General features: G+C 52.1%; 2 protein-coding genes across 6 annotated transcripts in view; one reads left to right on the top strand and one right to left on the bottom strand.

Annotated features, from left to right (window-relative positions):
• The window catches only part of EFCC1 (EF-hand and coiled-coil domain containing 1), a 29476-nt gene extending 24545 nt beyond the window's left edge, over positions 1–4931 (bottom strand). For both annotated transcript variants that reach the window (XM_037523918.1, XM_037523927.1), the window contains exons 1-2: positions 4244–4931; positions 2870–3177 (exon numbers count right to left, since the gene is read on the bottom strand). In XM_037523918.1, the coding sequence (XP_037379815.1) occupies positions 2870–3177; positions 4244–4924 (989 nt within the window). In that variant the 5' untranslated portion in view covers positions 4925–4931. The remainder of the gene's footprint in view (positions 1–2869; positions 3178–4243) is intronic.
• Positions 4932–11360: 6429 nt separating this feature from the next.
• The window catches only part of CFAP92 (cilia and flagella associated protein 92 (putative)), a 36173-nt gene continuing 22981 nt past the window's right edge, over positions 11361–24552 (top strand). The window contains exons 1-8 of one of the 4 annotated variants that reach the window (XM_037523864.2): positions 11361–11704; positions 11820–12118; positions 14873–15066; positions 15857–16061; positions 17605–17733; positions 18584–18653; positions 19816–19925; positions 22501–22644. In XM_037523864.2, the coding sequence (XP_037379761.2) occupies positions 11854–12118; positions 14873–15066; positions 15857–16061; positions 17605–17733; positions 18584–18653; positions 19816–19925; positions 22501–22644 (1117 nt within the window). In that variant the 5' untranslated portion in view covers positions 11361–11704; positions 11820–11853. Of the gene's footprint in view, positions 11705–11819; positions 12119–14872; positions 15067–15856; positions 16062–17604; positions 17734–18580; positions 18654–19815; positions 19926–22500; positions 22645–24552 lie in introns of all 4 variants that reach the window. The other 3 variants (XM_037523874.2, XM_054701027.1, XM_054701042.1) reach the window with 3 other exon arrangements.

Genomic DNA, 24552 nt, shown 5'->3' with positions numbered 1-24552 from the left:
ATGTGTGATCAGGGTTGTGTGTTCTAACCTAATGGCTTCAAGCTGTCATTCTGGGGTGAGGGATTCAGCCATTGCTCCTCTCCCCATACATCTGCAGAGCACCTGGAGGCATTACAGAGTGATGTCACTGAAGTAGTGATGGGGCTCCAGTCTTTGGGGTGTGGGGCCTCTTCTCCCCACCCCCAGTTCCTCCATACTATAGGCCCAATAGGGCCTTGCTGCAGGAGGTGGTTCAGCCCACAAGAGGGACATCTGAATCCTGGCATTTGCCATGCAACAGCCCCTGGTCGCCCCTGGCTCCCGACCTGTAAATGGGGCAGCAGAGTCCAGGAGGATTTGTGCCTTTACCTCAGTAGCCTGGTGTGCAGCTCTGGGCTGTCCTGGCTACGCTGTGACTCCTGCCTTGTCACTCTGTGCCACTGACAATGTGCTTCCTCGCTGGCCTTGGTTTTCTGCACTGCAAACTGCAGAGACTAATACCTTCTTTGCCAGCTGCTGGGGGTCTCCTGCACTAACACAGCCATGCCTGTTGCGCAGCTGATGTTCATGTCTTTTGCTGTTTGTCCGACCCTCTTACAAGAGGGAGAGCTTTGGGGCAAGTCAGTCTAGAAAGCCGCACACTGACCACAGAGAAGGGGCAGAGGAGGCCTGCCTTCTGATTCCCTGTGGTGTGGAGCATGGAAACAAGGGACAGCACCATGCAGTCACCACGATCTTCCCGCGGTGTCACTCACTGTCTCCTTTAGAGCCGCCACAATATCTGCTTCCCAGTTTCCTCACTAGGAGCGACCTGATGCTACTTGTCGTGTCACCATGACCAGGCTGCAGGAGCAGCTGCCTGGTAGAGTTCTGGGCAAGGAAGATACAAGTTTGGCCTGGAAGGGTAGTGGGGGGGGGGGTGCAGAGGGATTTCTTTTCCTGAATATAAAGGCAAAGCTCTCTCGAAGAAAACCCTTCCCGCTACCAATGTTGCCCATCTTTCCTGGACCTAAATAGCAGGCACTAGGCCTGGCCTGGGGGTGTAGCAGCCATATTGTAACCATGAGTCAATCTAGGTAAGGTAAAGTGGAAAGAGAAAGAACACAAGTATGGGGGTAGGTGGACCTTCCATCCACCTTCTGGCCATGTGGCTTGGCCCAGTAAATTCTGAGCGCCTCACTTCCTACAGTCTATAAAAGGAGAATAAAACCCCTACTGTGCAGTTTTGGGGAGGGCTAAATGGTGTCATGGCTACAAATCCACCTTTTCTCCAGTAAATGGCTGCCTCCATGTTTGTAGTTGTTCTTACAATTATGCCCTAAAGGACAGTTAGTTTAGGGCAAAACAATGATAAGACCTATTATTTCTCCTCTTGGAGATAGTTCCAAGGCTGGACATGGGCCTCAGGCCAACCAGCTCTGCTCTTTAGCCAATCAACTATGCAAACAGGAAGTGGCTATCCAAACATTTGGAACTGCGGGAGGCTGGCCCAGAGTGGGCCTCCTCAGCAGCGTCCCTCCACTATTGTGCCTTCTCACCCCCCAGCCCAGCCATGAGTACCTCAAAAGTCCAGGCCAACTCCCTCCTCTGAGCAGCTGGGTTCAAAGCCACCCTTGTAGCCGTCCCTCCCACCAGCCTGGCCAGCCCACCTGCCTGTGAGGCCAGAGGGTGACAAACCCTCGCCTGGCTGCCTACTCCCCCCTGACCTCCCCACTACTCCCATCTCTTTGTCACAACTGTCACAACGCTGGAGTAACATATTTTTTTTTGAAATGTGCATCTGCTCCCGTCACCTCCTTTAAAACTTTTCCAAGGCTTCGTGCTCTCTTGAGGGAAAAACTGAAGTCCTTCCAGGCCCTAGATGGCTGGGCCTCTGCCTGCCTCTCCAGCTTATCCCCTCCAGCCGCTTGGCCTCCTTTTAGTTTCTGGAACATACCAAACTCCCTCGTGCCTCAGGGCTTTGTTCATATTGTTCTTATTTTTTAGAATGATCTCCCCACACCCCATCTTGGTCCATCTTGCCAGGTAATACCCCCATCCTTAACTCTTCACTCTAATGTCATTTCTTCAGGTGCTGGCTGAGCTGCAGCAAGTCTGACCGTACCTCCACCCCACCACAGTCTGCCGACACTGCCTCTCATGCTGTGCTCTCACATGCTCTCCCGTGGCTGCTCAGAGCAGGATTTCCGGCTGTCCTGTTCACAGTCACATCCTGGTGCTGGTGTGCTCAGTAAGTGTGAAAGGCAGGTGGGTGTGCCTTAAGGCTTAGAGGATGGTGGGGCTGTTTCCTGACCACCTAGTGTGTGCCAGGCAGGCCCTCACTGCTTCACAGCCAGTCTGGCAGGCGTGGACAGCTGTCAATGGCCAACAAAGAGGAAGCAGGCTCTGAGAGGGCCAGTGCCTGGCCCAGGTCGTGGGTCTGTCGGAAGCCCTGCCAGGATTGGAACCTTGGTCCCAAGTCCAGCTTCCTGCCCCTGGGGAGCTGGCACAAGGGCTTGGTGTATCCTTTCTGTCTTTCTTCATCTTTAGAATGGGGCACCTACCTCCCAGGGCTGTTGCGGGGATTCAGTTAGTCACATAAAGTGCTTAGCTCAGAGCCGGGCACGTGAAGTGCCCAGTAACCATTAGCTAGTGCCATTATTATTGTCAAAGAATAACATACCCTGTGCAACTGTGAATAAGTAACTGGAACTACTTTCAACAGGTGTATGGATGGGTAGAGAGCCATGAGTGACTGAAGAAATAGAAGAATGGACTTCCGCATGGAGGAACCCATGAAGGTGCATAGAAACAAGGAGGGAATGCATATGTGAGGCTTGGGAGAACAAGAGTTGTTTTGGGGGCACCCGGATTTGCTCCCTGGCCCAACAGTCCACACATGCCCACTCACCTGTAGCGCTGCAGCTCGCCCTCCAGCCGCTGCACCCAGTGTTGCAGACCTGGCACCTGGCGCGCCAGCACCTCGAGCTCCCGCACCCGGCTCAGACTGCGCAGTACCGCCTGCCGGGCCTCCTCGGCGCGGCGCCGGACCTCAGCCTGGCCCTGGCGCAGCCTCCCGGCACGGGCCTCAGCTGCCGCCAGCGCATCCCGGGCTTGTTGCAGCTCCCGCGCGGCTGCTTCGGGCTCATTGCCCCCGGCTGCCTCGGGCCCATCGCGCACCGCCTCCAGGGCGCCTGCCTGGCTCTTCCAGAGGCCGACCTGCGGGTACAGGACAGCAGGGAGAAGGCGGTGAGCGCCAGGCACCTGTCGGGCCACCATTTTGGCGCCCTCCCAGGTAAACAAATCGAGGGTGCACGTTTTTTCTCACACTGCTGGCGGGTGCCAGGTGTGTCTGAACGCTTAATCCTCACAGTCACTGATGAGGCAGGGACTCTAATGATCCTGCTTTTATTAAGGGATGAGGGAGTAGGGCACAAAGCCCATATTGTGTCTTTTGCTCATTACCAGTGATTTCCAGATGTCACCCCTCTGCTCTGCCTGCCTCCATTCCTAGCACTTCACCCTTCTTGGCTCCTCCATCCTCCAGACTCGGGGAACATCTAAGCACCTCACAAGGGCATGTCAGGCCCTTGGCACATGGCTGGGCACAGTGGAGAAGTGTTAGTTGCTTGCCTCCCAGATACTGAGGCTGGGTCCATAGCTCACTCGGTCCCTCCTTTTCAGTATTCCAGAGTGGCCCTCCCTCTGCAGGTGGTGGGCGGCCAGCGACAACCTGATGGACAGTGGCACTTCTGTTAGCACCAGGGTATCAGGTCTGGCCCTCAGGGAGGCCCATCAGTAATGTTGTCTGTCTGAATGAATTGCCCAACTACCCACTTAAGCAGGGAGCCCCTTAAAGGCAGGGACAGGCTCTTTACCCCTCATCGCCTAAACCTGCCAGAAGCCTGCACCACGGAGAGCTGGTGCCCTTTGGATGACTGAGTATGAGAGACCTCCCAGGTCTCCTGGAAGGTTCAACTCTCAGTTAGGAGCAAGAGGACATGGGGCAGGGGTAGTGTGGGATGGTGATCTGGGTGGGGCTGGGTTGGGGGGCGCTTAGGGGAGGGGGAAGCTGGTGGAATGGTTGCTGAGAAAAACAGTGGGGGCTGGAGTGGGTGAGAGAGGGGTGGGGTGAGAAAGAACCGCATCCAAGTCGGCAGAAAGAGGGTGGGGCCGCTCTCTCCGCTCTCCCTTTTCCTCTGCCCAGTTTGCAGCCCTGCGGTTGCTCGGAGGACCCCTTCCCCACGCCAGCCCTGCCCGCACCCGCACCCTGTGCAGCGCGCACCTGGAGCGCCAGGCAGCGCGCGTCACTGCTCTGCAGCGCGGCGCGCAGGTCCTCCACCAGCTCGCGCAGGCTGCTGTTCTCCTCCTCCAGCCGCGCCAGGCGCTCGCCTTCGCGTCCGCCGTCCGGCCCCGGCGTGCGGGGAGTGCGGCGGCGCCGGCGCGGGCGGCGCAAGCGGATCTGCGTTTCGATGTGTTCGCTCAGAGCGCCCCGGGGCAGGCGCGGCCCGGCGCGGGTTCCGAAATAGCCGCAGAGGCGCGCGTGGAACTGGCGGAACGTGAGCTCCGGCGGCTCCGCGCACAGCGCCAGGCGCGCCTCCTCCGCATCAGCGTCTGGGTCGGCGCCCCCGGCCCCGGCGCCCCCATCCGCGGAGCTCGCGTCTCTGCCGGCCGCGTCCCCGGCGGGGGCAGCGCCCTCGCCCCGCAGCCCCAGCACCGCGCAGAGCGCTCGGAAGTCCGCGCGGGGCAGGCGGCCCGCGCCGCGGCAGTCCAGGTGGTGGAAGACCTCCTGCAGGTACTGGTCCAGGCCGGTGGCCAGCACCACGATCTCGTTCTCCACGCCGCGGTCCAGCCCGTAGTGGTGCGCCAGGGCGCTCAGCAGCCACTGCGTGCGCCTCGCGGGGCGCCGGTACGGGTCTCCCGCGCCCTCCACGCCGGTCTCTGCGCTCGCACCGCTCGGTTCCATCGCTGCGGCGCGGCGCTCCTCGGGCCCCTCCGCCCCGCCACTTCCAGGGACGGCCCCGGAGGCCCTCGAAAGGAGGGGCTTAGCGCTCGCGGTCTGGCTGCAGCGGCCCGGGCGCAGAGGGCCAGCAGCTGCGCGGGCCGGGCGGGGCGGCCGTGTTTACCCCTGTTGGCTGGGGGCGGGATGCGGTAGCTGGCCCGGAAACTCCCGAGTACCCCGCGGGGCCACCACTCCGGGTCTCCCGGTCTCGCTTCTGCCGAAGTCCGCGCTCCTCTGGCCTTATCACTCAGGGCGTTCCCGGTGCCCCCCGCTTTTCCTCCCAGTGCGCTTCTGTCCGCTTTACTGCCCACCCGCTGTCCTGCTCGTCTGGTGCAGAGTTTGCCCGGAGCCGCGGGCTCGGGCTAGCAAGCCAGGGAGGGATCGGAGAGCAGTTGTCTGGTTTCTGGGGGCGTGTCCCCCACGCCCACGCGCCACCCCACCCCTCGTCCCCAGAAAGCCTTTTCCAGGGCAGTCCCGCTGGCCTGCTCCCGCCGCCCGCCCTCTATCCTGGCAGGTACAGGGACCCTCTGCCCCTTGAATTCAGATACTGGGTTCCCAAACCCACATCTCTGTCCACCGTGCAGGTGCGGAGCCTGGGGGTGCTTTCGGGGCAGGCCTCTCGGTCCAGACATTGCCCTCAGTCTCTCCCTCTGTGTGTATGGGGTGGTGGGGAGGGAGGGTCGGAAAGTTCTGGGGCTTTGGGCCCAAACCCTGGCGTGCGTGAACAGTGAGTCAGTGTGTCACCTGAGTTGTTTGTCAGCTGCCCTTACGCTAACAGGTTGCTATTTGGCCAATGTTTTCTCTGGGGCCTTAGGACACCTTTCCGGAAGGTGAAAGAAAAGCTCAGGTGTGAGTGCAAGGCTGTTTTTCCGTTTTCATGAGTGGTGTAGAGGTGTCTACACCTGTTAAGGATACTGGGAACAATTATCTAGCAGTTGGGGCCAGACGCAAACTTGCTACAACTGTCCTCGAAGATGAGTGACTCTGCCTTCTGTGTATCTAAGAACTTAAGTGTTAAATCCCAGAATTTGAAAAAACACTAAGTTCTGTTTCTTTGAAGTTTCCCAGAAATAGTACTTTGACCATTTGGCAGATTCCTGCCTCCCAGCCATTTTGGACATGCATTTAAAAAAATAATAGCAGTTTGACAAAAAGTTTCACATTCATACCCACTTCTGGCCTTCTGTCTCAGAACACCTCCCGGACACAGGATGTTCCTGGCCTCACTGAGGCATTGGGGACCACCTGGCCCCGCAGCAGGGATGAGTCACCGCAGAGCAGGGTGCTGCTTGTTAGGGGCAGTGTCAAGACTTACACAGCAATAACAATAAAACAGCCTTAAATATTCTCTACTGGGATATGTAAGTGCCTAGAAAAAGCTGGAAGAACTCACAAAGAGATTCACTGGTAACTTCTGAGAACTGGAACTGCTTAAAGTGATATTTACCTTTTTGACAAGGGAATGTTTTTGGTTATTTTCCCTTTGGGAGGAAGGATATACTTTACCATTTACATACACACCGTAAAGTTCACCCATTTAATGTTTATAAGTAAATGGTTTTTAGTATATTTATAGAATATAAAACCGTAATCTTATTTTAAGATATTTTTATCACCTACCCTTCCCAAAAAAAAACTTGTACTAGAATTGGTCCCCCCTTTACACCCCAACCCCAGTGCTAGGCCTACACCACTTTCTGTTTCTATGGACATTTCACATAAAAGGAATCAAGCAACACGTGACCTTTTGTTAGTGGCTTCTTTTTGAAAACAATGTTTTCAAGATTGATCCATGTGGCAGATATCAGTACCTTATTCCTTCTTACTGCTGAATAATATTCCTTTGTGTGGACAGACTACATTTTATCTATTTGTGCAGGGACAGACATTTGGGGTTATTATCAAGAATGCTGCTGTGAACATGCATGTTCACGTGTTCATGTATTTCCGTGTCTCTTGGGCATATACCTTGACAAAGGATAGCTGCTTGCTTGGTGGTTTCATATCCAGCTTTCTGAAGAGCTGTTGAACTGTTCTCCAAAGTGGCTGCACCATTTTCAGTCCTGCCCCCAGTGTATTTTTATGTTTCGTGTGTACACCTTCTCAGCCCTGGAGTCTGGCTCGTCCCATCTTGTTCCTCCTTCGTCTGAGCTCTTAATGCCTCAAGCCTTCCTCAGCCAATCCCTGCCATCTTTGATTCTTTTCCTGTCTTCGTACCCCACATCTAGCCAGCCAGGCTGTCCAGCGCTCCACCTTCAGAACACGCCCTGAACCTGACACCTTCCTGCTCCAGTGTTCCCACCCTGGACCAAGCTCCCAGCATCACTGTGTTATTGCAACAGCCTCATCCCAAGAACTGCCCTTGAATTCCTAGTCTGGTCTCCAGAGGATGCCCTCCTTTGTTCAGAACCCCTTAAATATTTCCTGTTGAGATGGCCCCAGGACCCCACACCATCAGCCCCGGTGTTCTCCCCATAACCTCTCCCACCTCATCTACTGGCATTCTCTCCCTTAGTGGCCTCCTGGCTGTTTCTCTGACTTACTTTGGGGGAGGGGGTCCCTTCAGACGTTGACTGCTCCCTACCCAAGTTCTTTGCTCCAACATCACTTCCTTAGAAAGACCTTCAGTGACATGACCAGCACTCTGCACCTCTGACAGACTGTCTTGCCTATGTGTGTTCTCATCCTGACAGAGCTGACAGCCATAAGGGTCATTGTCTCTCTGTTCACCAGAATGGGGTCTGGTGAAGAACTGGAAGGAGAACTCCAGCTCCTATCTTGGCTGCCTCCTTATGGTTGCCAATGGAAAGGGTGAGGTGTCTTGTCTCGTACTTGCTTTCTGTGTGACAAAAGATAAGTGTTTCTTCTCTCTTTGTATTTTTTAAAAGCAGCCATAGCAGCATACTACCAGTTATTTGTGGGCATCCCCTAAGGTCTATGTTTCCCAAGGCCAGGGACCTGGAGCCCCCCCGGGTCCAGGATGGGGCCTGACATACAGGAGGCAGCATAATGGTGGCTGTGTGAACCATCATTTGTAGAAGTGATTGCACGGCCTCCAGAGGGAAAGCTCCCTTTAGCTGGTCTCATGGCTTCAGGTGTCCTTTGGCTTGTGATATTGGCTGGCGTCAGCAAGACCCCAAGTATCAATAGTTGATTAGGAACCTCCTGCCCCCAATTGGATGGCAGAAACTTCTGGGAGCCCCACCACATTTGGTGTTTGATGTGTGCATTTAAGACGTGTGCATTTAAAACAGGATGCTAGAACTTGGTGGGACTTCTGAGCTCCTTCTCTGCCCATGAATCTGATTTGATTTTACTCGGTGCTGAGAGCTACCCATGGGGCCCACTCAGCCCTGCCCAGGGCCTGCAGCTGGGGGCGGCTTCTGGGGGAAGGAATGTGTTGAACAGGAGCTTTGCCCGCCAGTCAATATTGAAAAGAAAGCCTTTAAATATCTAGCCACGGAGCCCTGGCCAGCCTCCGCCCCCCACCTCTGGGCCGGGCCACAGGGGAGTCAGCGTTTATAATAGTGGCTGTCAGGCCTTTCTGGCTGCCAGACATGTTACCAGGCGCCTCTGAAATCATTCCGGTTTTTGTTTAAGGTTGGAAGTGAGCAAACTCGGAGGTCTCTGGGCTCTTTTGTCTGCACTGGGGGTGGACTGTGTGTCTGTGTGGGGGAGGGGACAGAGACTGGGGCCAAGGAATGATACCCTGCAGTTGGTTCAGTGTTGTTTGAACATTTCAAGTGGGATAGTGTTCAAAGTATCTTTAAACGGTTCCAAAAGATGTGAAGAAGCAAAAAAAATACCATCCTGCCAACAGAAGAATAGTGTTTTGATATGTTTGTTCCCAGGGGTATTCTATGCATATTCATATGAGGGACCTTTGTGGAGTTCTGTAAATATTCTGTGACTTCTTTGGGGTCACCACCCCAAAGGTTGCAAGACTCTATTTCTGTCTGTCAAAAACACTTAAAAAGGGTGAATTTTACAGGATGTGAGTTACACCTCATTAACCTTGACATAAACAGTTGAATCTTTGCTGGTGTCATCTTTGCATGTCGAAGCCTCCTTCCTAGACAGCTTTGCCACTTTTTGCAAAGGTTGTTCCTGAGGGCAGCTCCAGCTCCTCTCTAACTGAAGCATGAGGGCTATCAGCCCACAAGGATGCAGATGAAAGTCGCCATTAGTGTTTCTTCATTTAGAACAGCACTGTGAATGGCTGGCTCTCTATCCTAGGTGATTTACTACTGGGCCAGGAGTGTGAAAGTTTTAGAAACTCTTGATGTTGTCAAACTGTTTGTCAAAAAGTCAGTGTTGTTTTGTGAAGTCCCTGCAAGTGTCTGGGAATGTCCCCCAGCCATCATTATTAGTGTCAAGGCTATTATGTTATCAGGAGTCCTGGTTAGTTCAGACACCGTGTTTTCCTTCTTTTATTAAAAATGAGTCTGAGTTGCAAAGATTTCCTAGGCACAACACCAAACACATGACCCTCCCAAAAGAAAGAAAATCGATAAACTGGGCATCATCAAAATGCAAAACATTTGCACTTCAAAAGATGCCACTAAAAAAATGCATGGACAGGAAGGGGACTAGGAGAAAGTAACTGTAATGCACATGCTCAACACAGGACTTGCATTTAGAATTTACAAAGAACTACAGTAAGAAGACAGTCTAATCAAAATGGGGGTGAAAATAGGGCTAAACATTTCTCCAAAGAAGGTACATAAATGGCCAGTGAGCGCATGAAAAGATTTCAGTATCTGTAGTGGTTTGGGAAATTCAAAACAGAACCACAGTGAGATCCCATTTCGCACTCATGAGAATGATGCTAATAAATAAGACAAACACTAAATGTGTCTGCGGATGTAGAGAAATGGGAACTCTCAAATGTTTCTTGTGGAAATGTCAAATGGTACAGGCACTTGGAAAATAGTTTGGCAGTTTCCAAAAAGATAAGCATAAAACTACCGCATGGCCTAGCATTTCCGCTCCTAGGTATCTATCAAAGAGATACAGACATCTAGCCATACAAAGACTTGGACACACGAAGAATGTTCATAGCAGCATTCTTTCTTTTTTTTTGGGGGGGGGGACCCTTCCCGGCGGCCGGGGAATGAACCGGCGCTACAGAGGCTGCGGGCAGCCTCGCAGCCCAGCGCTCAACCACTGTGCCACCAGGGGAGGCCCCCTAAATGTCCAGTCTTGATGTCCATTAACTTGATGGCTGGACAGGCAGTATGTGGTCTATCACATTACGGAATATTATTCAGCCATGAAAAGGAGTGAAGTTCTGATACATGCATCTGCGTGAATGAATCGCAAAAACATTACGTTAAATGAAAGAAGCCAGTCATAAAGCCAGACTGCCTACTGTAGGATACCATTTATAGGAAATGTCCAGAAAAGCCAACTCTTTAGAGATAGAAAGTTGATTTGTGGTTGCCTGGGTGTGGGAATGGAGATTGTCAATGTGCACGATGACCTTAGTAGAAGGAAGAAAATGTTCTAAAACTTACGGTGATTTCAGTGCCCATCTCGGTAAAGCCTGCCCTGCCCCTACAGACCGCCCCTCTGCGGTGTGTCCCTCCACCCCAGCCTCTTGGTGCTCTCTGGCTGCCTACCCCGGGACCAGCAGCCAGGGCTCGCTCACCCGCACAGGTGAGGAAGTGGAGGTGAAGTGAAAGGTGTGGGGTGGGGGGGCTTTGCAGGCAGGCCTGCTTTGCAGCCAAATAGTCCAAATTTCTATCCAGGGCAGCACACTTTCGCTGTTACCCGAGGCAGAGCGCTGCACCTCTCTTAAACTTCGGTTTTCTTGAAATCTTTGAGTAGGGCTCGGATTACTAAACATAGTTGTCATAGTTGAAGGACACAACAGGACAGAAGCGGACAGTCTGTGTGACAGATTAGGGGTGTGTGGGGTGATCTGAGTTTGCAGAGCCCGTTGCTTCCTGTGCCTTTACCAGGGAATGGGAGGTGAGCGCGCCTGGGGCCGCGAGGAGGAGCCAGCACCCCCTGGCACCCCCACCTTTCCCCGAAGTTGAGGGTCAGGCCTATAAGCTCAAGTTCGGAGCTGAATTCCTTCAAGGTGGGACGAGCGAGTGAAAAGATGAACGGACGAGGCAACGGTGTCCGGGCTCGGGTGGGCGTGTTCTGCAGCCCTTGTCCGACCGGTGCGGGGCCCCCGGCGAGGCGGGAAGTCCCGCCCCCAGCGTCTCCTAGCGACGGGGCGGCCGCGGGCGGAGGAGGCGGGTGTGCGGCCCCGGGCCGCGTCGCGCTGCCCCACGCCCGCCGCTCCGGCCCGGCCTCGCTCCCCGCTCGTCCGGTGCGGCGCCTGGCCCGGAGCGGAGCCGGAGCGCGGCGCCCCGCGTCCTCCTGTCCTGCCCGGGGGCCCTCGCCCTCCTCGCCCGCGCCCGGCCCCGTGGCCCGGCGGTACAGTCGCCCCACGGCCTGGCGGTTTTGTTTTTCCCCGAGAGGCAAACCCACGCGGTGCTGGGGGCAGCTCACCGCGAGGCTTTTCTGAGGGGAAGCTTCTCCCCAGCCCGGGGTGGCTCCTCGGGCACTGCGCTCACCTGAGCAACACCCCACCAGCCGGGAGACCCCTCTGAGCCCCGGCGGGAGGCGCAGCAGCTGCCCTGCGGAGAGGACGACTCTCCTGGAGACACTGGAATTGCTCATCACCTGCCAGCCAGCATTTTCTGTGCTTCACCCTTCTCCTGAACTCCCAGGACACCCACTGCGTGCCAGGTAGTGCCCCAGGGCGTGGCCATTCGGCCTGGAACAGGACAGGGGACAGGGAGAGAGGATGCGGGATCTTCCGCGGACCGCAGGGCAGTGGCCACTGTTGCTTGATTTCTCCCAGCCTGGAGTCCCCGGCCTGCGGGTCGCTCTTCAGCATGTCTCTGCAGCCCTGGGAGTGGGAGGATGACAAGTCAAGCCTGGGGCCCATGTCCTCCATGGTCAGCTTCTACCAGTCCCTGAGTGAGGGTGAGATGGAGGAGTACCTGAAGGCCAAGGCCCAGCCCCAGGAATCAGATTCCGACCACCTGTTTAGCAGCCTGGGCTCCTTGGAGCGGCCTGCCAGCACCTTCACGTCGGACATACCGCAGGTGGTCCCCTGCAAATTCATCATCTCACTGGCCTTCCCTTCCTTTGCTGCTGGTAAGGACAGAATTCTGGACACTCTGCCCTGCAAGCCCTCTCCCCACCGGTCCCCACCCCCTTTCCTGCTGAACCGCCCCCCCCCCAGCCCCTTAAAAAAAAAAAAAAAAAAGGCAGACTTCCAATACCCTCTTGTGCCGGAGCTTAGTGCACATATGCCCCCTCAAGCTGGGTGGCAGATGCCAGGACCAGAAATTGGAAAAGAATGGCAATTTTAGAGGGCCCACTGGGGGCCAGACAAGTTAGCAGTTACACGGGCGGCCATAATCCCTTGACAACCCAAAGGAGGAGGTGATGTTATTTCTGCTTTCTCCACACTATAAAATAATGGAGAATTAAGGCATAGGTTCCCATAAGCTGGCTGTGCAGCCCTAGCACTTTATTTAAAATGCAGATTCTCAAATGTATTAAATGAAAATCTAAGTGTAAAGGTGTGTCAATCAGCAGTTGCCACAAAAATGCTGGGTAACAAATTCTTCAGTTCAGTGACTTCAGACAGGAATCCCTGATGCCCCTGGGTGGGCAGGTCAGCTGAACTGGCCCCTTTCCGGCTCTGCTCCAGGTGTAGCTTGTTCTCCCGTGGCACGTGGGCCAGCGCGGATGCATCCTGTGGAAGGGCAGAGACGCCAGGGGCAAGCCGTTACTAGCCCAGCTACCCAAGCTCCCTTCAAGGCTTTGGGTGTCCCCTGCCTGGTGACCTTTTATTGACTAAAGCAACTCACATGGTTGACCCCCAAGATTAGGGGCAGAGAAGAGAATAGCCTTCCAGTTGCTGATACACTGTTTTCCTCCCCATAACTATTCCCCTCGTGATCCCATGATGATCAGCTTCAGCTTTCGCTTGTTCTGTTGATTGTTGCCCCAAACACCTTGGAGGCTGCTGTGTTGGGTGTAAGCCGAGTTTACAGGTGCTGACGAACTTTCTGTGGTTATGTGTGACCGCCCATCCATAGTGACGCTTTTTATCTTTGCTCTGTGGCTCTCCAGCCCAACTGCCTGGAAAAAGAGATCAGATACCAAGCAAAAAGAAAATTCGTGCCTATCTGCTCACTTTTAACCCTCACACCTCTTGTAGCATCTCCTGGACTTGTTTCCTTATTTTGGAAGGCATTTGAAAAATAGTTTCCTGTGTAGCAAAACTTTATGAGACTATAAGGGGAGCATTATCCTGCCAGTGCTTTGGAAAGACACATCTTGGGTGGATGTAAAATTCTAGTTTCAGTGTTTTTCCTTCAGTCTGAGTGTATTTATGGATCTGTCAGTAAATTTTACACAAATTGTTTAAGAAAAATCAGGTTGTGCACTTTTTTAAAAAAAAGGATTTATTTTTATTTATGCATACAAGAGCTGGGGTGTAGGCCAAAGATGTGGGGTGTAAGAGGATTCACCAGAGACTGAGTAGGGAGCAGAACAGGCAGCTCTACTGAAGCACACTGCTGAGGGGAGCAGCAGGTGAGACGGGAGAGTTCTGCTGCGCCATGTGGCTTAGCTCCCTGGCCGGGGATTGAACTCATGCTGCAGTGGCTGCTGATAGCTTGATAGTGCTGAGACTTAACCCCTTGTGCCACCAGGGAGGCCCGAGTTTTTGCACTTTTTCTATGCTACAGCGTGCTTCTGAAAAATTTGACAATATGTCTTGGATATCTTGGAGGAGATGAGCATACTTGTTTTTATTTTGTTTTAAGTACCTGTGTGGTATTCTCTTGTGCCTGGATTTTACTACCCCTTCCTGGTGAACGTTGAAGTTGGTTCCAATTTTTGTTGTTATAATTCTAACAGACTTCATAATACTTACATTTCTGTGCATATGTAGCCTGTACATGTGTATTTGGTATATTCTGTAATCTGAATTTCAAGATGTCGAATTGCTGGGTTCAAAGTGTGCGTTTAATTGCCCCTCTAAGGGGTTACAGCGACTTGCTCTCTGATGGACAGGCAAAAAGAGGGGTGAGCGGTGTGTGGCCCTTGCTGGTTCACCTTGGGTGCAGTTGGAACACAAACCTGTGAAAAGCTGCAGACTTCTAGTCAGTTGCTCCTTCTGGAGAAATTCTAATGCCTACCAAGGACTGGCAGAAGAGTTTATTCCAAACTGCACAAAAGCTAACTCTTTCTGTGGCACAAAATCAAGGCAGAAACAGTCTCCTGGGTGTTCAAAACTTGAAATTTTAAAACCATAGCTTTAGGGATGGTCATGTTTTTATAGAATGAAATTTGGATTAAATATGCATGGAGCACCTAACATGGTACCTTGCGGAAGCAGAACCTGAAGTGTTCCGTTTATGGTCCGGGGCAGGCCCTGGGCTCTGGTGGAGCCAGCCTTGTTTTCCGTCTCCTTCCTGCTCTCCCCTCCATGTTGAATGGCTTTGTTCTTGAGGTTTTGCTGGGCTGCTGCCTCTGCCTGCAGCCTCTGCCAGCTTCTCCCTTGTAAGACTCTGCTGGGGGTCTCCGCTACCCTGGGCTGCCTTTACTCTGCCTCCTCCATGAGCTATTATGCGGGTCTTTTTTGTTGTAGCCTGCTTCTCCCTGCTGAGACTAGGAAAAGGCAGGCAAACACCGAAGGTGAAAAATTTCAGGAGCCCGCACCCTGGTGCCCAAGCAGGTTCTTCCCTACTGGGTGTGGTGGCTGGACCTGCGTATGGGGTGGGGGCGACAGCCTCCCACAGTGTCCGGCTCAATATGGCTCCAGGGAATCTTGGACATGGTCTGCTTTTCCTCGCAGGTTAAAATGAGACTCATTAAATTTCTGTTTTTCAGTTCAGAAAGGAAAATATTTAAATTTAAGTTTGAATGACATATTCAGACACTTTAAAATGGACAGATCTCTGACGAAATCTCGCCGTTTCTACCACATCGAGTATTTCCTTCTGCCAGATGACACAGAACCTAAAAAAGTTGACATGGTGCTGTTTCCAATGGTGGCCAAAGTGTTCCTGGATTCCGGAGTTAAGGTGCGTGTGCGCAGGGTGCCTGCTTCCCCAGAGTTTGCTGGAAATGCAGGCCCCACCCACACCTACTGATTGAGAATCGGCCCTGCCTTGATAATACCAATCCGTGGTTTTTTGGGTGATGTCTTTAATGGCTTTGGTGTTTCAAAAGGGTTTGTGGTGCCTCAGTTACTTTCTTTGTGTAAGCGTGTGCCCATGTATGTAACTGCACACCCACTTGCGCGCACACACTCCTGCTCGTGGCTTGCCCGGAGCATGGCATGCAGGCCATTGGAGAGGACACTCCAGGGCATTGTGTTGATTTTTAAAATTTTTTATTTATTTTTGCTTAAAAGGACAGGGGTGCAGGCCAGAGGTGGGGGGGGGCGGGTGAGAGGATTCACTAGAGAGAGTGAGGAGCAGAACAGGCAGATCAACTGAAATACACTGCTGAGGGGAGCAGCGGGTGAGACAGGAGAGGTCTGCCATGCCATGTGGGTAGCTCCCTGGCCGAGGATTGAACTCAGGCCATTGCAGTAACAGTGCTGAGACTTAACCCCTACACCACCAGGAGGCCCCATTGTGTTGATTTTGAAATTTTTTTACTGTGTTGCTCAGAGGTGTGAAGGGGCCCAGGCCATGACACCCATCCCCATTGTGGGTTGGAAGCCTGGAGCGCCAGGCAGACCAGAGGTCAGGCAGGTGGAGGGTAGGGCCCGGCTCCACTGTGGGGACGTGAGGGGTGGTAGCGATCCTGCATCTCAGATGGAGTCGCCTCAGTTTTCCCACTTAGTCACTGCATTTTCTTTTACAGACTGTGAAGCTGTGGCAGGAAGGGCATAAAGTCTGGGTGTCCTGGGCCCAAACTTTTCACATCAGCGTGACAAAGGAATTACTAAAGAAAATAAATTTCTACAATATAACCTTGAGGCTCTGGGACACTAAGGACAGGGTTTCGAGGAAAGTCAGATACTACCGATTAAAGATGCCTGGGTATTCAGAGGATACGGGATCTTTTGGTAAGTCAGGTGTCAGTTGTTTTTGCAGCTTTTCTTATGGCTTCTCACCCGTTCACAGGATAAAATCCAGGGTACCTCAGCTCCTTCAGCTGATTGCCCAGATACACGTGCCCCCCAGGCTGTCCTCAGGCCTCAGGGAGTGCTTCCCCCAGAGTTGTGGCTCGGGGTGGGGGTGTCTGTGTGTGGGCTCATTGCTGCCACTTCTGCTTCCGCCACTTCTGGGACTGCCTGTCCCTGGACAGTGCCCATCCCGCCTCCCTGGCCAAGTACTGTGTGTCCCCTGGAAAAAAAATTAGAGGATCATAATAAACAGAAGAGAAAACTTACTCCCACTTCCCCAAGACATTCGTCTTGTGTGTTTCTTGTGTCAATATGATGGCAATACCAGAGTCTTTTTTTCACTATTAATTTTTCATTGCGGTAACATTGTTTTACAGCACTATATACGATGTAGGGGTGGAGACTCTTACCTCTTCAAATGCATGTTACACCAAAACATGATTAGCACCAAAACCCTGCTGATCTTCCATCCTAGGCCACTGGCACCCCTTCCTCATTTGCTCCCCACCCTGTGCACAGACTGTGCACTCAGGCACAGTCTCTACGAGCCTCGGTCCTGCAGTCGTATTTCAGGGGTTTAATCTGCTTAGTTTTGTCTGTTCCTTTGCTTTGTTTCTTTGTATTCCATATGTGAGTGAGATAATGGAGTATTTGTCTTTCTCCCGCTGACTTATTTCACTCATATAGTTCCCCCCAAGTTCCATCCACGTCTTCGTCTTTTTTATGGCTGAGTAATATTCTGTGTGTATATCCCACATCTTTATCCACTCACCTGCCATTGGGCGCTGAGGCTGTTTCCATGGCTGGGCTATTGCAGACAGCCTGCTTTCGAAATTCCCCTGGAGGGACAGAGCCGAGAGAGTAGAAGGACCCGGAAGTCAGACAACTGAACTCAATCCAGCCTCCATCTTGGACTGGCTGGTGACCTTGGAATGTTCCCACTTCTCTGGCCAGGTGCCCCGGAGGCATAGTGGTGGGAGCTCCTCCCCCCACCGCCATTAGCAGTATGGAGGGGGTGCCTTGTCTAGAGAGAATTTTAAAATTGCAGTAAGAGGCTATCCATGAAACTATGGTAGGATTTAATTGTAAGATGCACCCCAGTTTTTAGAGATGGTAAAGGTCAAAGCAGTGTGCATCGTAGAGTCTACAGAGTATGTTGAAGCTGTGCAGGACAAGGAGCCCTGGGCATAGTCCTGCTCCCGAGGACCAGCTCTCTGACCACAGGGAAGCGAAATGTGATGATTGAATGGACGACACATGCCCAGTACTTAGTGGTCGTCTCTGGAAGAAGCAGTTGCCAATCCAAGGTCGAGTTTCCTGGTATTTTAAAGGAGCCCCCCCTAGCAACACCCGCAGTGGGCTGGGGCCTGGCATATGTGCCCACAGCTCTATCTGAGCACTGGGGGCGTGATGGCCACAGCGTAGGTGTTCCCTGCAGGTGTCTGTTGGACAGTCCCTGATTCTTCCTTCCCCTGTATTCTAGAGGATGTGAAAAACTTGGTGTTAAGTCAGAGGAAGTTGCCTAAACAGGACATTCACAGCACAGGGAAATGGAACCAGGAGTATGTGTCAGGAAAGCCAGAACAACCAGAACGAGTAAAGTCTTTGCAAGGTGAGTGGAGCGGCCCTTTGTGGACAAGCCGCATGCCCCACCGTGGCAAGGAGGGCGGTGGCGGGGCAACACGTGGTGGCTCTGTGGCAGCCCTGCCCACGAGCGCCGCTCCTGCCGGGCCCTGCACTGGGTCGTGATTTGTTGTCTTTGCTCAGTTTTAATTTTGTGACTGACCAAAAAGTTTCTAACCATAGTAGTTATATATGTTTTTTACAAAATTCAGTGACTATAGGAGAGTATAAAACAAGCAGGGAAAATAACCTATAATTCGGTCACCAGGCACAAGCACTGGAAAGTTCTGGTTATCATACCAGGGCAAGATCCCTTGTTTTTGCTGTAAGATTTTCCTTTTACAGAGATGGGTTTACCCTGATTTGTTCTGAGTATCCCGAGACCGAAATGCCCTGTCGCCACACGTGCGCTTCTGTTCCCTTAAAAACTCCATCAACTTTATTTGTGCTGACTGTGTCATATTTCATCTGCTGGTAGCGCTGTAATTTGCTTAAGATTCCCTCTGGGTGGGATCTGGGCGGTGGTTTTAGTGTTCTCTGAAGTTAACAGTGCTGAAGTGGACAATTGAACAGATAAAAGACTTTTGCCCTCTTAAGCTGTGGGATGTGATAAGGAACTGGAGGCCGCCTCTTGCCTGCATTTGACCAAATAATTATAATTAGTCTATTCATTTATTTACTCATTTATTATTGACAAAGGTTTTTTCCTGGTTGCTTACCACATCCCCGACTCTCTCCCTGGGAACCTGCCTTACAAAACGCATCTCTGTTTCCTGGGGAGCCAGTTAGTGTGGAAGAGGTTTGGAGACATTTGCTAATAGCAGGTTTTCACTCAGCAGAGCCCGGCATTTTCTCCAAGGACTGGGAGGATGAGAAGCTGTTCAGAATGGAAGATCCTGGCTTGTTTCAGTAAGGATGGACCCATGTTATTTGGGGGAGTGGTAGTGGAGCCCCCCCCTTGTACTAGCCCTGCAGATCCCACCAGGGGTCATGTGGATTTTAGTGCACTCAGTGCAGTTGGACTCACTCAGTCAGGTGAAGGAGAGGGTGGGAGGGAGGGCCGGAGGGGAGGAGGGGGAAGGGGGAGGGGGGAGGGAGGGAGGGAGGGCTGGTTGCTGCTGGTTTTACGTGGGCGGTGTGGGAAGCAGACACTGTGCTTTGCGCGAGTTAACTTATTTAGCCCTCATAACTATTACCCCAAGAGGCGGGATTACTCTCTCCATTTTCTAAACAAGGCAACTGAGTAGCTAAGTGGTTCACATAACATGATATAAAACTAGAAAACGAACAGACTAATAGAAAACTAACACAAGGCTGGAATTCTTGGGCGCAGTAGTGCCGCCAGCCCCGCCCTCACCCTCCGACTGCTGCGCCCACAGCCTTACTGCTCTGAGGGCAGTTTGCTCTTGGTGCCTCTTCTCACGTAAGATGGATCTGGAAAAGGGGCCTCCTTGGCTGCTGTGAGGATGAGGAGTAGGTTGGAGGTCCTGCTGGTGGTTTGTGGGAATGGGATGGGACGAACCCAGGGACCATGTCACTGAAAAGCCTTGGTTTTTTTAAAAATTGTTTTTGCATTGAATTTATAGTCGCTGGGAAGAACTGACACTTTTATATTGTGGAGTTCTCCCATCCGTAATCACTGCATATCCATCGAATGCGCCTCCTCCTCTATGGCTTTTAATAGAGTAAATTTTTTCTTCTTCCTGTAATGTGGATAATTCTATAAATGAATTCTTGGATGTTTTAGAGTTTTGACTGATTTTATAAAAATGCTGTTTTCCATCCTATTTTCTAATTGGCTAGAAATTGATGGCACAGGTGTGGTCTGCAGACCCACAGCAGCTGCATCACTGGACAGCATGTTAGAGACATGGAATAGCCCCCCCAGCCCCCCATCTGTAATCTGATTTTTATTTGACTACGCCCCCGGGTGATGTACATTGAAACCTGAAAAATAGCGAGTTTGAGGAACAGAATGTCATTCTGCTCCCTTTTAGTTCAGTAAATAGAGTCTTAGACCTGGGCCTTGATTTTTTTCACTTTCATTTATTTCTCTTTGTGAATTTTCTAGATTGAGTGCTTCAAGAAGAAGGAATTCTTTGACAGGTCTAACTGGGATGGAGAGGAAGGAAACTTCAGTTAGCAGCAGCTTAAACACATCAGAAAAGCAAAAGATCCCAAGTAAGTCAGGGTGAGATTTTGGAATTTTATCATATAACAAAACTTGAAAGAATTATGAAATATTTCAAATATTTCAAATTAAGTCAGTAAGAGACTTTGATATCTGGCCAAAGATTACTTAAAAGTAAAAGAATAGTAGGCCTCCCTGGTGGCACAAGGGGTTAAGTCTCAGCACTATCAGGCTATCAGCAGCCCCTGCAGCATGAGTTCAGTCCGCGGCCAGGGAGCTACCCACATGGCGCGCAGACCTCTCCTGTCTCGCCTGCTGCTCCCCTCAGCAGTGGATTTCAGTGGGTCTGCCTGTTCTGTTCCCCGCTCTGTCTCTGGGGAATCCTCTCACCCCCTCCTCACCCCTCCACCTCTGGCCTGTGCCCCAGTTCTTGCATGCATAAATAACTCTTTAAAAAAAAAAAGAAAAGGTCACAAAGAAAAAGGAATAAGAAAGAAATGAAAGAAACATTAACACCTAAATAGTGGTAGATTGTTGTTGTATTATTATATGTACTTTCTATTTTTATTTCAAAATAAAAAGAATGCTTTGAAAATTTCACTAAAATTTATACCACACAGGGCCTCCCTGGTGGCGCAGCGGTTGAGCGCTGGGTTGCGAAGCTGCCCACGGCCTCTGCGGCGCCGGTTCAATCCCCGGCTGCTCCCCGGCCACCGGAGGAGGGTCCCACATGGCGCGCAGACCTCTCCTGCCGCCCGCTGCTCCCCTCAGCAGTGTACTTCGGTCCTTCTGCCTGCTCCGCTCCCCGCTCTGGCTCTGGTGAATTCTCTCACCCTCCCTAGCTTCTGACTGTACCCAGTGCATGTATAAACAAAACAAACAAACAAAACCAGCAAACAAATAAATAAAGCATGCCTCTATAAAAAAATAAATAAAAAAAAAATTTATACCACACAAAAGGAGTGAGGTTATTTCACCTGAAAAGAGGAAACTCAGGAGTTTCAGCTATGAGCGGTCCAGCTATGTTCAGCTATGAAAGGGTGGGCGAGTCTCGGAGGGGCTGAAGTAGGCTGTCTCTGACACCCACAGAGCCTGACCCCACCAGTCTCTTCTCTGCAGCTTGAGAGGTGAACCAGGCAATGCAGGTCAGTTAATGGGAGAGTTAAGGAAATGCTTTGTAGCAGTTATAATTGAACGAGTAGGAAATGAACCATCCTACAAGCTGCAAATGTACCAACTCTAGAATTTTCCATATCACACAGGAAACCCAATTGCTTGCTAAAAAAACTGGCGAGGAGACCCAAGCCAAGAAAGTGGGTTCTGAGGACCCCAGCCCAGCCACAGCCTTCACTACCACTTGCTCTGCGGCCGCGGTTGTGCCACCCAGCATCTGTCAGAGAGTTACAACTAGTTTCTGAAAATCTCAGCGGCAGAGATTTTCATGCCCCGTTTCCTCAGGCCGTAGCCCTGTGAGCGTGGTGCTGTCTGGGCTGGTCCCTGGTTCCTGGTGGGGCTGGGAGCGCCACCGGGCCTCCCCCCGCCCCCGTTCAGTCACGCCCTTCTGTGATTTGCCTGTTCCCGTTTCTTTGCTGCTGCTTCTGTAGGGCTTAAATTTTTTTCTTAATCCATCCAGAGGCTTTATTTTCTCTCCTCCTCTGGAGAGTTGCGCGTTGCTGGTTCCATGCCCAGTCAGGACCCGGGCTGAGCTCTGGGGCCCGCCCTCTCTGCCTGGTGTCTGCGTCTGGCTTCTCCCACCAGTACTTTAAATGTTCCTGGATGTCTGGTAATATCTGAGAAATTCGTCCTCATCCAGATGTCAGTCTAGTCTCCTATGTTGGTTTTGGAGTTTGTTTTCCACCTGTCGCCTGTAGTTCATTTGCATGTGGCATGAGGCGCCCAGTAATTTCTCTTGCCTCTGAATGGACAGTCTGTCATTAGCTGACGATCTACCCTTTCCCACGGATCGGAAATGCCCCCTCTGGCTTCCTGTTAGTCCCCTCTGTGCGCGGATTTATTTCTGGGCGGGCTTCTCTGTTCCACTGGTCTTTCTATCCTAGAAGCAGCAGCTCCTGGTTTTGATTACCACACATTTATGGCTCTGATCATCTCCCTTCTCCTCTTGATCTGAGCTTGGCACTGGGCTGAGCAGCTCATATACCTGTGCTCACTCATCTCCACACCCCAAGGGGCAGGTGCTGTCTGCTCCCATTCGACAGGCCCAGGATGGTTAGGGCCTTGCCCAGGGCTGTGCTCTAGGAGGACAGAGCTGCTTCTGGAGTCTGGTGGCATCTCCAGAATCCAAACCTCAGTCCTCTGCTGTGAGAGCTGACCTGGAGGACGACTCTGCTGGGGCAGTGGGGCAGCCTAAGCCCCCTTGTGCCCACCAGCAGCAGGCGGCAGGGAGCGGGACACTTCTTTCTTCTTTCCTCACCCCCCACCAACTGGTCTGCTCCCTACATTTAGACACCTCTTCTGGGCGCTGAGGAGGGGCAGCGGCACAGAGATAACTCCTGCCTTCAGGGAGCTTCAGAACCTTCCCAGATCTCTGCAGCATGTGTGCATTCACGGGTGACAGCTCAGATCCGAGCTCCTCGTCACGCTTATTTCCTTCCTTTGATTTCACAGTTCGACTGAAAGAATCAGAAGGGAAAAGGAAAACCCAGAAGAAGGCTAGGTCCGTAATAGAAGAGGAAACGAACACCAAGCCGATGGGCCACTGGAGGTCGGAAACCTTCTCCATGCAGCTGGCGATAAAGCCGCTCCTGGCAGGTAGCTCCCCGCTTCCCGGCAGTGGTCAGGTGTCCGCAAACAGGCGCTCACAGGGCTCCAGCCCCTGCTCTGCGCCACCTCATCTCGTGCCCACAGTCACTCAGCCAGGTGGGGGTAATTGTCTCCATGGTGCAGAGGAAGGAATGGAGGCTCAGAGAGGTTCAGTGCCTTGTCCAAGATCACACAGCACAGAACTTCAGTCAGGATCTGAGCCAGCTCTGATTCCAAAATCCAGGGAACCCTGTGAGAATAACGGTCGCAATTTTGTTAAATAAGATGCCGCTTTTTATAAATTTGTCCCCACACACTTCTACAAAAACATCTAGCAGTGGAAACGAGGGGAGGGACCAGTGTGCGTGTCCCAGCATTTACTTCTTACGGTAAGCTGCAGCCCTCCCTCTGGGCTTGGGGTGGTGGTATTGGGGGCCTGATCACGTCACCTTTCTTTCCAGTGAGAAATCAAAACTCAGAGAAGGCAAAGAACTCACCCCAGGTCACGTAGTCTAAGATCGATCACAATTTATGAGCTAGGTTTTCCACAGTTTGATAAAGAATAGACGTTTATCATGCCCACGTTTTGATGATGGGAATCTCAGAAAATATTATGCGGTTTCATTTTTTTTTAAAAGGACAGTCTGGAAGGGGAAACCCTCTTTCTTTTTAGAGAATATACTTTGGAGCATACTTCATTGTGGTTTTTGGCTTTTAGGGCAAATGTGCGCCCTCTGCTGGCTGATCTGCAGAAACAGGCTTCTTTTCAGAGACAAAAACCGTTACTTAAATCTCTGGACTGTTTCCCCGCCTGGAGAGCAGAGATGACAGCAGCCACACAGGGTGGTTTTGAGGATTACAGAGCATTAACACATGCTCATGTCTGACAGCTGTAGGTGCACAAACTGTGGGTGTCCATTCCCTCAACTTTTTCTTTACTTCAGAACAGCGGTTCTCAACTGAGGCACTTGTGCCCCCAGGACCATTTTCCAGGGTGTGAAGGCGTTTGGGCTGACACATGTGGGAGTGGGGTGCTGTTGGCATCTAGTGGGATGCTGCAAAATATCCCACGGGGCACAGGAGGGTCCCCAAACATCCGTGATGCTGAGGTTGAGACCCAATCCTGGAATTATATGTGACACCTCCCTAAGTTTCTGAGGATGCTGTGACTCTGCATTTGCCCCAGGGAGCTCTCCTCGAGGGGTGTTGTGGAACACAGTCGTGACTAGGTTTGGCCTTAGTGAGTGGGCTTTAGGGAGCAATGCCCGCTGCCCATGCTTGAAGTCCACACAGAGCTCCTCCCCCCGGGGCTGACTTGTCATGGGAGGGACTGTGCTTTCCGAGTGTGCCTGGCTGGGTCTTTGTGCCGTGCAAATACGCTTGCAGACATTTTGAAAGAATAGCACTGATGTGTTTGAGCGTGAACTGTGCTCTGGACCATCTTTTCTGCACCTTCCTGGAGATAATCCCTCATGGTCCCCTTCACCCTGAGAAAGGAGGTGCATGTGCCTGTTCACAGATGAGGAAACTGAGTCTCAGAGAGTCCCTAACTTGCAGGTGATGTGATGACTAAGAGCGCTGGGACTTGAATCTGGGCCTCTGCTGGCAAAATGGGGGCTTTTGCTTTCTGGCTTTTCCTGCACCGGTTTGTCCCCACGTGGTGGAACACAGGGACCCCTCCTGTAAGAAGAGCATCCTCACAGGCACCTTTGCGCTGAGCCGTGGGCCTCCACCCCCCACCCCACCCCCACCGTAGTCGCACCTTGCAGCAGCCTCCCCAGCAGAGGCACCCACGCTGCCACGGCCCAGACGCATCCACATCTTGTCCGTGAACATTCTCCCAGTCAAAGCTTGGCCACCTCGGGCAGAGTCCTCTGCAGGGTGGCTTCTGTGCTGGCCAGTCCACTAGCTTGTAAC

This window comes from Talpa occidentalis, unplaced genomic scaffold (genome assembly GCF_014898055.3).
Source record: "Talpa occidentalis isolate TD23 unplaced genomic scaffold, MPIMG_talOcc4v2.1 talOcc4.10, whole genome shotgun sequence".
Classification (NCBI taxonomy): Eukaryota; Metazoa; Chordata; class Mammalia; order Eulipotyphla; family Talpidae; genus Talpa; species Talpa occidentalis.
Note: the sequence above shows the minus strand (reverse complement) of the source record. Positions and strands in the feature narration are given on the sequence as shown.